The following is a 14,869-nucleotide window of genomic DNA, read 5'->3' on the forward strand; positions in this document are numbered from 1 at the left end:
AAACTTCTAATGTCTAGAATTGATAAATGAAAAGATATTTAACATTCAATATTAATTGTAGCAACAATACCTATCAATATATAATTTATCCAGAGATTGTAAAAGTCGTTATAAATACTGAAATTTGAATTATTTTATTGTAAAAATAAAAAATAATGGATTCAGTTTAACACAAATGTGATTATTAAGTGATATTTCTTCCGTCACTTGTGCAACTGTGCACTTTTTGGCTACTTAAACAAAAGTCATTTTTTTTTAATGTTTAACGTTAAATATCTTTTTAATTATTGATTATAAACACCTAAAAGTAAATAATCTTAGAAAGACAATTTAATAATCTTTTAAATGCAAAAACAATAAACAGGGTGTTCCATTAAAATTTTTTAAGTTATTGAACTTTTAACAAACGCCTTCATTTTTTTATCTTTGCAAATGCAACACACTAAAAAAATGTTACAATCTTATAGCTTGTACCTTCTTCTTTGCGGTAGTAAAAAAATATTTCTAGATGTCTTAGTCTTTGTGTAATAAATTTTTAAAAAGCGCATGTTTTCGTAAAAAAACCGTCTTGTTTTTAAAACTAAGCAAAATCGACCAATAAAAGTTGTCATAAAAATCTACATCCAAAAACACTAAGAAATATATGGTGTTTCATTTAAAAAAACACAAGTTCGTATTGTAACTTATTTTTGAGACACGCTGTATAGTTGAAAATAATTTTAGGTGATGACTGATGAACTAGATTAGTATCTATAAATATATTAGTCTTATAAAATATTTTTTAAATTTTGTCATTTAGAGGTCAATAATTGACTTTTTCACCTCTCTGGGACACCCTGTATATGTATGTAGGTATACATACAGTATAAAAGTTTTATTTCTTGAAACAAAAGAGGATTTTACGGATGTTCAAACCATCAAGTTAGATTAATCACTGGAACAATAGATTTGGGTACTAAGGATCTCATAAAGCTATTCATAAGTCTATTCTCCAAAGGTTTAATTAACTTTTGCATTTTCTTTGTTTCGTAATCAAAAAGTATGTAATTACGTGATGCTCAGTAGTTTAAGCAATAGTTATTGTTATTCATCACTTTATTATAATTTAGTTTTTAATTGGAAAATCTGTTTTATAACTGAACCTTGTTGACAAATTTAGATTTAAAAAACTCTACTATACATGTAAAAAAATGCCACAATTTATGATAAAATAATAAATTTTGGTTTCTTAACTTGCGATTAAAGAGATTTCCTAGAGCAGAAATAAAAAATAAAAAACGTTTTATAATTCCTAAATTGTATTCAAGTTTATTACTTCTAACAAAACAGAAACGCATAATATCACTTTATTAGTTTCATTTTCAATGACGTTTAAAATCGAACGAATAAATCCAGTGGGCAAGGGAAAATTCAGTTTGGACAAAGGAAGTTCGTAGTTCTTCAAATTGTATCGACCCTAAACAATCTATTTTTTTATAAAATCACATAAAATTTTCATGGCTTACATTTCCTATGGGACAAGTACGAGGAGCAAGAGCAATTTGTTGTTGCAGTTCAAACCAGAACTTTCCTAAATCTTTGTTAAAGTAATCACAAAGATCAGATCTTGAGAATTTAAATAAAGGCGTAAAACTTTCTTCGTTCTCGGAATATTCAAATGTTGCATTCATCTAGAATCTGTGCTCTTAATTGTCTATCTATAGGATGCGCCAGAACTCGCGCCCCAGAGAAAATTTTCAAGTAAGATAAGATACCAGGAACATAGAAAAATTCTATCTGTCAAAAAAATTTGACATTTACTTTTTGACATTTGACATTTTTATTATTCTATTTAATGATACTGATGATCTTGTATATGCTTTTTTACAATTATTTAGTAAAGGTTCAAAAATTCGTAAAATCTGTAGCAAAAAAACTTTGAAAATTATTTTTACAACAGAAATGGAGTAAAGGTGCAAAATTTATACTCTCAAATTTTTTCTATGTTTCTGGTATCTTACCTTATTTTTTTTCCTGGGGCGCGATTTTTGGCGCACCCTGTATAAATAAGTGAAAAGTATCTACTGATTGGTTCATCCCGAGAGGTGTGTTGACAATGCATGTAATATTCAAGAATTGATGACCATTTCGTTCCTTGAAATTTCCTTCGAGAGCAATGGGGTAGTCGTAATTCGGGTCACACATTTCAAACTTTTTTATTAATATTTTTTTCTTCCCGTTTACGATACACTGAAAAAACTAACGACAAATGTTAATTTGATAAGTGGTATCAACTTACTGCAAAAACAAGAATAAAACTGAAGCACTTAGTATGAGGGTTCATTGTTAAATGCATTTAAAAAATATTCTAATAATAAATATGTATGTGATTTAGAGAATGAAATTTTAACGGCTGATTATATCAAAGGCCATCCGATGTGCGATTATAAATAAAACAATTTAGATAATTACATTTTGATGGGAGTGTTACGAATATTAAACTGCCAAAATACCTATTTACTTATTTAAAAAAGTTGCACAGTATAATTTTTATTTTCCAAACGAAAATTCTTTGCTCAAAACATAAAGAAATTATAAAAATAAGCACAATAAGCAATAAACATAATAAACTAGTTTGTTGGGTATTTTTTGCCGATGCGATTATTTTTTCCTGAAACTTGACCACGTCTTTGTATATTTCTTGTTTTCTTCACTTATTAAAACATAGAGGAAACAGTAATTATTCATTATAAAGTGAAAGCACGTGTAAATACAAAAAATACTTGGATATAAGATTACAACATTTATGAAACAATAATAAATAATTTCACATTTTTGTGAGTATTAAAAAGTAAAAATAGTCAACTTAAAATACTCTACGATACATAGTTTTCGAGATATTGAGTAATAAAGATAAGAACAAGCCTAGAAGCATATATATGATTTTGACTAAATAAAATTTCAACTTTAAAATTGATCTATACGACATTTCCAAAGATCCTAAAGACTCAAAAAAGTGTCAAAAATCGACCAAAATCACGACAAAAATTTAAAAAAATTTTCAACTTTAAAATTTGTATAACGTTTTTACATATCTAGAAGTTTTAAATATTCAAAAAATTACATAAAACGTTATTGGGTCAGATTTAAAAAATTACGAATTTTTGAATGTGAGTAAAGTTAAGAATAGGGCCAAAATCTCGACAAAAATCCAAAAAATTTTCAACTTTAAAATTGATCCATATAACGTTTTTTTAACATTTCTAGAGATTTTAAAGACTCAAATAAGTACATAAAACGCCATTGGGTCTAGTTTAAAAAATTTCGAATTTTTTGAATTTTTGAAGATGAGCGGTAGTAAAATCGTCAAAATAGTCAATTTATCTTAAGTCGTAAAAACGGTTGAAATATGGTTTTCTAGACGTAAAATTACTCGCTGAACACGATTCAACTAGTTAGAATACTCTACGATGCATAGTTTTTGAGATATTGAGTAATAAAGTTAAGAATAAGGTCAGAAGAATAAGCACTATATCTGATTATAACCAAAAAATCAACATTTTTTGATTCTTATGAAAAACTAGTACTATATGTAAAATTAACCGGAGAACACGCCTGTATAAACCCTGTTGACCTAAGACTCATAGTTTTTGAGATATGAATTTTTTTTGAAAAAACTAAAAATGGCTCTGTACCCGGAGCCATAACCCGGAGCGACTTCCGGTTTGCGCCAATAAATAGATAATTTCAAGCTATTTTTAATGTTTTTTAGCTCTTTGCTCTAAATCTTATAGTTTCGTAGAAAAACGCGTTTAAAHTTTCACAATTTTTACAATTTTCACTTTTTGAACGGCGATTACGGCCAAACTATTAGACTTAAAGCAATCAGTCCAACTCCATCGTAATCAGCGTAAGAAAATCTATCGACTGAGGCCAAAACCAAGTCGATGTCTCGCAAAAAAAAATTGAATTTTTAAACGCCGATTACGGCGAAACTAAAGGAGATAGCCCAATGTGGTTGGTAAATTCGTAATTAGCGCGTCAAAATCTATCGGATAAGATAGGTTTAAATTGAATCTGAGACATGTTTAAAAACACTAGTTTTTAAGGAGGGGGTGTTGACAAATTTTTAAATTTTTTTATTTTGTAAATTGCGGCAAAACTGTGTCTCAATGACATAATATTTTGACCTAWACCTATGTAAAATGTTCCGGGGAATCGATTGGCGTCAATTAAACTGCAAAATTCGTAGTAGTTTTGAAGTTATAGTCGGATTTAAATTTTCGATATTTTTGAATTTATCAGAAATTTTCTCGATAACTATTCATCGTAGAGCACTGAACTTTTTAATATATCATAGAAAATTCAATTTTCTATCCAATAGTACCAAATATAAGAGGTTATCTCTAATAAGTCCGGAGTTATTGCCATTAGACCGCTCCGGGTGCCAAAAATCGACCAAAATCTCGACAAAAATCCAAAAACTTTAAAATCAATTCATATCAGGTTTTTTACATTTCTAGTGGTCTTAAAACCCCAAAAAGTGGATAAAACGTTATTGGGTCAAGTTTAAAAAATTACGAATTTCTTGAGTGTTTTAAGGTAATAAAATCGTAAAAATTCATTATTTAAAAATTAATTAGATATGTACAATATATACGAGATACGCAAAATATTCTGTTGCATTTCTTGTCTTTTAAATTACTACGCTGTCTCTATAAAAATCCTAATTGAAAACAGTGCACAATGCGTTTCAGTTTTTTTCCCCTAAGGCTAGTTGCCTCGAGTAATCCAAACGTTATAAATCTTTTGAAAAGAAATACGTTATTTAGCATTCTCACAATGTGTACCAAAGCTTTTAAATGTGTAAAACTTGTATGCAGTAAGTTATTATAAAACTCTAAAGGCGTGTTGAACGGAAAGTACACATTTTATTATTCGCACGCCACACTTTTATGAATACCTGGCTTATTAAAAAATAAGTTCCACTTTAGAAGCTCATACTCGTATTGGTATATTTTTTATTATATTATATTATATATTATTTAAATTTTTTGAACAAAATACATACAGGGTGCGCCAAAACTCGCGCCCCAGGGAAAATTTTCAAGTATGGTAAGATACCCGGAATATGAAAAAAAATTTGACACTTATTTTTTGACATTTGACATTTTTTTATATCTATTTAATGATGCTGATGATCTTGTATATGTTTTTTTACAATTATTTAGTAAAGGGACAAAAATTTTGCCAATAAAAGCCACAAATAACATTAAACAGAGTTACAATTTAGGATGCAGCTTCCTTGTTTCCTCTTTTAATAGCCTATAGCAAAAAAACTTGGACAATTATTTTTTCAACAGAAATAAATAGAGTCAAAGTGCAAACTTTAAACCCTCATAACTTTGAAATTTTTATAGACAATTTTTTTTTAACATTTTTTCCATGTTCCTGGTATCTTACCTTATATGGCATTTTTTTCTGGAGCGCGAGTTCCGGCGCATCCTGTCCAAACTTGTAGATAATACTAGTTTACGTAAAATTTCATAAAACAATACAGGGTGAATCATATGAAATAAAAATCATAACCGATTTTCAAACGCAACCCAAAATACATTCTCGGATAATAATAATAAAGTTGGCATTATAATCGAATTTTTTTGTATTTTATTTATATCTACAGTGTTTTTGTTTTTTATTCGCCATTAACTGTTTTTTTTGCATAATATTACGCAAGTAAAATTTTCATTATTTGAAATGGAAAAGGTGTTTTCTATTGAGCAATTAATTAACCAGTTTGTTGCAACTGGCAGCTGGAATGACGTAAGTTAGTTCCACGTGACCATATCACGTTTTCATTTGTGTGTTGGGAAAAGCAATCCACTTTTCGAATTCCAGAATTTCCAGACAATGATTAAGTTTCGTTATAAGAATTACAGCTAAACACGAGCTGAGTTATATAATCGTAACATTAGAACAAAGGGCTAATGGTGGTTAACAAGGTGTTTTTGATTTTCTGACGTACTTGAGATATTTGAGTAACGAAATGAGAAATAAGAAAACACGAATGAAGGTGGTAATAATGGCAATAGGCATTATTGGTTTTCTTTGTATTTTTTTTAATTAAACCTTCCAAATAATAGATATTTAGGGAATGTAAGTGAAAGAGAAACCACGTAATAATCACAAATTTGCTGATATTTTAGAAATTGCGCTGCTTACATTTTATTCTTTTGTAGCTCTTGAATTTTAATGCTTCGAGTGCTCATCCTTATTCCGGTACTTATGTTCCCTCAACTTTTTTAAACTCAGTCTAACATGCTTCCCTTCTTTCTCTTGAAACGTAGTAATTTATCCTATTGTGCTTATCGTCCTTGATTTGCTGCAATGGTTCCGTCTATTGTAACTTTTATGAGCTTGTTTGTGGATTTGATCATTTAGATTTTGCATTAAAAATACATTAGGTGACGTGTGAATAATTGGATTGTTGATATAAATTGAGAAAGAATGATAACGATTGACTTATTTCAGGTAATACGTAATGGGTTAGTAAAATTAATTTATTTTGAAATACATCTAAAAAAATCTACCAAGATAAAAACAAAGTCGAATTTTTAAGTTTTATAATAATTATTATTTATACATGTATATTTTAAAGTCGCCTACATTAAAAAAATGTTATACAACCAACAAAACATTAAATCTGTTTTATATTTGCCTAAACACAAGGCGTTTTTAAGGGGCGTGGTTAGAATAGAAAGGCGTGGTTAAATGAGCGTGACTTAAGGATGCAACCAACAATGCAATAAAATATTTTACAACGAATGCGAATCAAAATTGCTTAAATTTTGTTTTTTTAATTTATTCAACTAACAATACTTGAATTTAGTCTAATCTTTTACAAAAAAAAATTATGCAACTAGCAATATGTATGAATTAAAATTGCTGATTTTTTTAATATGTTATACAATTAACAATACAATCTGTTTTATTTTTGCCTAAACACTCAGCGTTTTTTAGAAGTGTAGTAAAAAAAAGGTAAAATAAAATGCAGGCAACAATACATCAAATTGTCAAAATTATTACACATTTAAGACTCGCACCCCAGAAAAAAATGCTATGGAAGGTAAGATAGCAAAAACATAGATAAAAATGTTAAAAGAATTCTTTCTATAAAAATTTCGAAATTATGAGTATAAATTTTGCACTTTAAATTAAATAAAATATTTAAATGTTATGCAACCAACAGTACAACCGGTCTATTTAAGTTGTAACAGTAATGACTTTTTTATTCTCATAAAAACTGTAATGAAGTCTCTAAATTTTGAAAATCTGGCAAATATTTGTTTTTATAGTTTTTATAATGCAATAGCAATTTTTAGAATTATGCATTGTTGAAATCGAACGCAAATACATAATTAACATTGAATACTCGGCATTTTAAGAATTAAATATAATGTAATGTCTGAATGTCAATAATTGTCACATTTAATTTCCTGCAAATTTTCAAATTTCACTAATTACAGTTTCCTTTGGAGCGTGAGGCGCACGTCATCTACCGGAATTTAACATTTTGACAAATTCACGATTTTGACCTATTTTTTTGTCACTTTAAAAAGTTCACTGTAAACTACCCTTTACTGTCATCATGACTGACATTTGACAATTAAACCTTTTTTTGTTGTTAAAATTGTTAATTAAACAATTTGTCTGTCTTAGGAAATTTATTACTTGAACTAAGTGTAAGTGGCTACCCGTTATTATGCCACAAATCACTATTTTTGAAAGTAAAAAAGTCAAAATGACATAAACATGACAAGAGTAAAAAATGAGGTTACTTTAATCGCATTTGTTAAAGTGAGATAAATAGTGGGACCGACCTTACGCAAATAGGTAGAGACAGAACAAGGCTGTTTACAAATGTTGAAAAGAGATTGCAATCTGGCGAATTATTAATTATTATTAACAATAATTAAAACAACTTTAAAAACTTAAATTTAATAGTTTTTCAAAATGTAGTATCGTTTTCACGATAGCATCAACACACAGGTTAGTAGTTAGTGTCCAAAGTTTATAAACTGTTCTATAAAAGATTAAAATTATAAAAAAAAACAAGACTAGAGATTTGTCAACAAGAAATTACCACCTAGAATTGAATTTTTAGGAAAATTACGTATTTCATGTTGTTTGTAACTAGAATTTTCAGAAGTAATTTTGAATGCCTAGGGTTGGTAACCCCTTGATGTTGACGATTGACGTTTTCTGTCAACTATCAATTGAATTATCTATACAAGCTGACAGGTGTCATAACCTAAATTTTTGACGCTAGTTACGATATCTTTTGTTTGTCACAAAAAAACAACCTAACCAAATTTATGGCAACCTATTCACGTTTATCCCTAAATCCTAGGGAGTAATTTCTTGTTGATACGATAATATACTCGTTTTCATATTAATGTGCATCGAAGTAAATATTTGTCAACAATAAATTACCACCTAGGATTTGAATTTTTAGGAAAATTACGTTTTTCATGTTGTTTGTAACTAGAATTTTCAGAAGTAGTTTTGTATGCCTAAGGTTGGTTACCCCTTGTTGTTGCCGGTTGACGTTTTCTTTCAACCTGCTGGTGGCAACCATGAGGAAATTCAAACAATCCCTAAAAATTATTTTTTCAAATAAATGTGTACTCTATGTACCAAAAAATAGTTAAAATTGACAACGTAATCAACATAGGATAGCAAACATAAAGATTTTTGTCATTATTGATGTGATTAAATTTGTTTTGAATGACATTAATGACACTTTTTGTGTAAATCGGACTTTAAATTAAAGATTCATTTAGACTTCTACAACCTACTTGATGCACATTAGTATGAAAAAGAGGATACTGTCCACTTTCTAACGCTAGAAAAGTAGTTTTTGAATCAGTTTTATTAAAAAAAATCGAAAGAATGTTTTACGAACTTAAAAAAATGCAACAGTGCAATCCGAATTCCAACCGGTAGGTGGCGCAAGCCTATTTCATTCATCTTTGACAAGTAATGACAAGTTCATTCATGTTGACAAGAAAAATAACAATGCACAAGAAAATATGAAATTTAGATAATTATTCACTTCACACAGCATAAATGGCGTACGTTAATGTGAGGGATTGGTCAGTTGATCAAGTAATCGACTGGTTAAAAGGTAATCTAATTTAGAAACTTGAAGGATGACCTAACCTCAATTATTTTTTTTTAGGCCTCGATAGTATTATTTTGCAATATACGACCTCGTTCTTGAATAATGGGGTAACAGGACATCAATTACTTAGTTTAAGAGCCGACGATTTGGATAATTTAGGAGTTAAAAGTTTAGGACATCAAGAAGTCATTTTAGAATCAGTGGAACATTTGAGACATTTTGTATGTAATAAAAGACAGTATGTAATTTCCTAACTAGGAATTTTGCAGCACTTTGAATTAGATAAAGAAAATTTGCAAATGCTCGCATTGAAGGTCTCCTGCGCTTCGAATTCTCTCTACAAAGAACTGTTATTAGTCGATGATGATTGTCCCATAGTTTCGCCCCAAATGATGTCAGACGTGCACAACATCATAATGACCATAAAACCGCTAGTTTGCTGGCTGGATCGCGCCCCCTTTCTCGGCGATAAAGACTACATTGATTGCAAAACACAATTGCTTGATTTGAGCTTTGAGATGGCTACGAGGGCCCATCGAGGGAAATTCTCCGAGAAACCGGTGAGCTTCATCAAGGAGATTTGCGAACGAATCACCAAACTCGCCGATCATATTATACAAGAGATTTCCGATCCGATGGTTTTGCAACCGGCCTCGCTTGATCTCGCCACTTTAAAGAAAAAGGAGCAAGAATTGGGTTTTTTTATCTCGCCAAATAATCATGCAATTCATCAAATTGCCGAGATTAAGTATGGCTCACCGGCACATGGAAGCAGTAAAATCGAAGAGGGCGATGAAATCGTCCAGGTTAATTATCAGACTGTTGTGGGGTGGCAACGCAAGAATGTGATGATCTTGCTTCAAGATTCGCCCCCAGAAATTGTACTCACGTTGAAGAAGAGACCAAGACATACGAAAGTTTATGGTCAGATTTATATGAAACCGTATCGTTTGCCGAGTAAAAAGCTTGATGGACAGACGTATTTTCGGTGGAATGATAGTATACCGCCTTCTAGACTGCTTCCAATGCATAGTTTATCGCCAATTGACATTCCAAAGTAATGATTTTAAACTACTCTATTTATGTTTTGTTTATATTTTTGATGTTTTAGATTGCCTGTGGTTATTGAGCCTCCTGATGTCGAAATTGAGTTGAGTAGTAGTGATGATAGTGAGCCTCCTGATAGTCCTTTGGATGGTAGTGGACGAATGTATCCTCTTAAGCCGAGACCGATTTTGCAAAGGCGGAATACCATTACGGGGCCTTTGCCCACCTCCAAAACACCGTATCCCTACATGGAGAAGGTCTGAATAAATTTAATAATAATAATAAAATTTAAGGTGAATTAAACACATTTTTTAAACTTTACTCAATATTAATCAAAAAATTCCTCAGTACAGGACAAAATTTGCACTAAGTGTGTTTAAAGGACTAATCATGATTTAAAAAAAAAACAAAGTTTTTTTATTGGTGAAAAACGAAATTTTTTTATCATTTAATAAAGGAATTAGAAAAAAAAAGAAAATTAGAATAATATTCAAAAAGTCCATTTTTTAGTTGAAACTTTCGAAAGTCCGTATTTAAAGTCAATTAAACACATTTTTTAAACTTCACCCAATATTGGGCAATTTTGAATCAAAAAATTCCTCAGTACGGCCCTGATATGGCCCCTATTTTGACAAAATTTGTACTAAGTGTGTTTAAATGACTAATCATGCTTTAAACAAAATCAAAGTTTTTTTATTGGTGATAAAAGCGAAATTTTTATCATTTGATAAAAGAAAAAAAAAAGAAAATTAGAATAATATTAAATAATTCCATTTTTTAGTTGAAACGTTAGAAATTTCGTATTTAGGGTCAATTAAACACATTTTTAAACTTCACCCAATATTGGGCAATTTTTAATCAAAAAATTCCTCAGTACGGCCCTGATATGGCCCCTATTTTGACAAAATTTGTACTAAGTGTGTTTAAATGACTAATCATGCTTTAAACAAAATCAAAGTTTTTTTATTGGTGATAAAAGCGAAATTTTTATCATTTGATAAAAGAAAAAAAAAAAGAAAATTAGAATAATATTAAATAATTCCATTTTTTAGTTGAAACGTTAGAAATTTCGTATTTAGGGTCAATTAAACACATTTTTAAACTTCACCCAATATTGGGCAATTTTGAATCAAAAAATTCCTCAGTACGGCCCTGATATGGCCCCTATTTTGACAAAATTTGTACTAAGTGTGTTTAAATGACTAATCATGCTTTAAACAAAATCAAAGTTTTTTTTATTGATGAAAAAAGCGAAATTTTTATCATTTGATAAAGGAATTAGAAAAAAAAAGAAAATTAGAATAATATTCAAAAAGTCCATTTTTTAGTTGAAACTTTAGAAATTCCGTATTTAAGGTCAATTAAACACATTTTTTAATCTTCACTCAATATTAATCAAAAAATTCCTCAGTACAGCCCTGATATGGCTCCTATTTTGCCAAAATTTGCAAGTGGTTAAAGGACCAACCATCCTTTAAAAAAATCAAAGTTTTTTTATTGGTGAATAAAGCGAAATTTTTATCATTTGATGAAGGAATTAGAAAAAAAAAAAAGAAAATTAGAGTAATATTCAAAATGTCCATTTTTTAGTTGAAACTTTAGAAATTCCGTATTTAAGGTCAATTAAATACATTCTTTAAACTTCACCCAATATTGGGCTATTTTTAATCAAAAAATTCCTCAGTACGGCCCTGATATGGCCCCTATTTTGACAAAATTTGCACTAAGTGTGTTTAAAGGACTAATCATGCTTAAAAAAAAATTAAAGTTTTTTTTAGCCCTCAATTTGTTAATTTTTGTGTACTAAAAAAAATGTTCTAACTTTATTAAAAGTTGAGCTTTTTTAATGAAACGTCCCTGGCATGACTCCTATTGTGACAAGATTTGCACTAAGTAAGTTTAAAGGTCTAGAAATTGGGAATATGTACTTTTAAAAAAAAATTTGAAGTTTTTAAAGAAGGTTTTAGCCCTCAATTTGTCAATTTTGGGACTAGACTTAGCACCCGTACCAAAAAAATGTTATAACTTTTCTAAAAATTGAGCAATTTTGATGAAATTTTTAAAGTGACTTTAATTTGGTCTAAGTGATGTATTGTTGGTAATTTATTGGAGAAATTTTATCAAAATATGAAATTTGTAGCCATAATCCATAATAACTAATTTCGACATTTCATTTAACTGCAAAGTCTATCCTTTGCGTTACAAAGATTTATTTTGACGCAACAAGTAATATTTTTTGAGGAACACTAAAACTTGGAATATCCTGTAATTTTAAGAGATTGGTCCAGAGGCTCTGATTCACAAAAAAAAATTGTGAAGTACAGCATTGTTTTTCCCTGATTTATTCTAAAACAAAATGTGTGATGTTTTAAAAATAAAATAGTTGAATTTTTTTTGAATAAAATTGAAATTTTTTTGATAAAATTATAACAAATAATTTTGAAAATACTCTTACGTTGCTACATTTTTATTTCTATTTTTGCAATAAATGTTTAGTTCATTACTGAACTAAAATAATCAAACACTGAAACACATTTTTGGGCGATTTTAGTTTATTTCGAATTTTTGTGGCATGTACAGAGTGTCTCAGGTAAGTTTTCTTCGTTGATATCTTTGTTAACTTTAAATGAATAAAACATCTTTTTTTTTCATATATAATTTTAGAAGACTTCAATTTTCAAGAATAAAAAATGATTTTGGTAAGTGGTATTTTTTTTCGGAAAAGTTACGATTTTTATGTTTCTGGGTTATTTTAGTTATTCACTTTTGTAATTTTGTTATTTAAAGGGACATTTTTCTATTAAATGACTCGATCGCTAAATTACTTGTTTTTATCACCAGTGGTAAAACATTTATTAAATTTTTATAATTAACAAAAATTAATAAATTGAGGGCTAAACTTTGATTTTTTTTAAAAGCATGATTAGTCCTTTAAACACACTTAGTGCAAATTTTGTCAAAATAGGGGCCATATCAGGGCCGTATTGAGGAATTGTTTGATTAAAAATAACCCAATATTGAGTGAAGTTTAAAAAATGTGTTTAATTGAGCTTAAATACGGAATTTCTAAAGTTTCAACTAAAAAATGGGCTTTTTGAATATTATCTTAATTTTCTTTTTTTTTTCACTTAGATTAAACTAAAGCCATTAAAAACTTCATTAAAAACGCTCAATTTTTAATAAAGTTAGAACATTTTTTAGCAGAGATGTTAACCCTAGCCCCAAAAATTAACAAATTGAGGGCTAAAAAAACTTTGATTTAAAAAATCAAAGCATGATTTTGTCAAAATAGGAGCCATATCAGGGCCACCTTTTAATTTGAGATTTAATTCCAAAAGAATTGAATTTCTCCGAACGCTGACGCATCTCCTTATCACACTTCACGCCTCCATATCAGCATTCACCAACTCCCAGACTCCTTTACATCCTCTCGCGATAATTCGCTGCCACTCTCCTAGTAATATTTTCGTCGAAAACAAAACAAGTCGTGTTATTTTTTGCAGTATTGGCAGAATTGGAAAGACCGTGCCATTTCAACACACTCGAGTTCGATCAACATCGACGATACGAATTTCGAAACCGATCCGAGTTTCATTCGGGACAAAAGCGCTTCTTGCAATTTAGGCCTTGAATTAAGTCCTCGACCGACGACGGTCATCGGCATCGGCCAAAGTCGCAACAAGTCCTTCAAAAACTCCAAGAAACGCGTCATTTTCCAAGAGAAAAAGCACGAAGAAAAGAAGGAAAATTGCCATTTGAAGAGTAATTTAAACGAGGAGAAGAGCATCAGTGTTAATAGTTTAGCGAGTTTGAATAACGAAAATATTGCGTTTATTGATGAAGGACGAGAATTGACAGATCGCACAAGTATGGTCACTGAGGATGATGTTAAGAAAGAGTGTCAATATTTTCACACTACTCATGATAGAGTTAAAGATGTGGCGCTTGCCGAGGTTAAGATTCATGATATTATTAAGAAATTTGATGAGAAGGAAGTTGTTGTTGTTAAACCGAAGATTTTTCCGAGATCACAGATCAAGAAACCACCAGATGTGCCACAAAAACCGGATTCGAGTAAAAAACCGGTAGTGCCACCTAGGGTTATTAGGGGAAGGTTGGATAAAAGCCACAGTACGCCGGCTTATGACTTGACCGGAGATGAGAATTCGCCGGTTGAGAAATTTCTCGTGGAGAAGACACAAGTGGAAGTTGTTGGTAAATTTTGCGTTTTTTTCTCTTTGTTACAAAATCAAAAAATTCTTTGACGCGAAGCTGAGGGCTTTAAACATTTCTTTAAGCTATAATCTGGTTGATTATGATTTAAACTGTCGATAACTTAAAAGTTACCTTTCACCAAAATTAATATCAAACGAAATTCTAATATTTATAATTTTTAACCAAGAAAGAAAATATGTTTTGTTCGATAGTCTAAGAGGCGTTAAATGAGTAATTTTTAGTTTCAAAAGCTTTAATAACAATTTTTTCAAAGTATGAATGGCCGTTAACTTGAAATAAAGTGTGTACAACTAATTTCAGTTCCAACAAAAATTGCACGGAAATTACAGTAATTCTAATTTAATTCCTGTAATTCCAAATTAATTCCGATAGTTCTAAGAAATTCAAAGTAATTTTGGAAAGAAATTATCTTCGATAATTCAA

The 14,869-nt window shown here is 29.7% G+C and overlaps 2 protein-coding genes across 2 annotated transcripts in view; one reads left to right on the forward strand and one right to left on the reverse strand.

Annotated features, from left to right (window-relative positions):
- Positions 1-1,291: 1,291 nt before the first annotated feature.
- LOC123012354 lies at positions 1,292-2,323 on the reverse strand. Its single transcript, XM_044410208.1, has 4 exons — positions 2,279-2,323; positions 2,065-2,238; positions 1,506-1,670; positions 1,292-1,456 (listed from the first exon to the last, which is right to left on the reverse strand). The coding sequence occupies exons 1-4, from the start codon at positions 2,321-2,323 to the stop codon at positions 1,292-1,294; spliced, it is 549 nt and encodes a 182-aa protein (XP_044266143.1).
- A 6,705-nt stretch (positions 2,324-9,028) lies between these two features.
- Positions 9,029-14,869, forward strand: part of LOC123013286 — a 14,033-nt gene continuing 8,192 nt past the window's right edge. The window contains exons 1-5 of the mRNA XM_044411719.1: positions 9,029-9,166; positions 9,221-9,384; positions 9,433-10,220; positions 10,275-10,467; positions 13,714-14,425. Coding sequence (XP_044267654.1) covers positions 9,109-9,166; positions 9,221-9,384; positions 9,433-10,220; positions 10,275-10,467; positions 13,714-14,425 — 1,915 coding nt within the window. The 5' untranslated portion in view covers positions 9,029-9,108. The remainder of the gene's footprint in view (positions 9,167-9,220; positions 9,385-9,432; positions 10,221-10,274; positions 10,468-13,713; positions 14,426-14,869) is intronic.

Source organism: Tribolium madens, unplaced genomic scaffold (genome assembly GCF_015345945.1).
Source record: "Tribolium madens isolate multiple individuals breed KSU strain unplaced genomic scaffold, Tmad_KSU_1.1 Scaffold_96;HRSCAF=242;Tcas5.2_LG5, whole genome shotgun sequence".
In the NCBI taxonomy this organism is placed as follows: Eukaryota; Metazoa; Arthropoda; class Insecta; order Coleoptera; family Tenebrionidae; genus Tribolium; species Tribolium madens.

Bases quoted from the DNA above. Each gene is read 5' to 3' on its own strand.
- LOC123012354 (XM_044410208.1), bottom strand. From the start codon at position 2,323: ATGAACCCTCATACTAAGTGCTTCAGTTTTATTCTTGTTTTTGCA. The intron at 2,239-2,278 runs GTAAGTTGATAC...ATTTGTCGTTAG, and splicing joins GTTTTATTCTTGTTTTTGCA to TTTTTTCAGTGTATCGTAAA. The intron at 1,671-2,064 runs GTAGATACTTTT...CACAGATTCTAG, and splicing joins CTCTCGGGATGAACCAATCA to ATGAATGCAACATTTGAATA.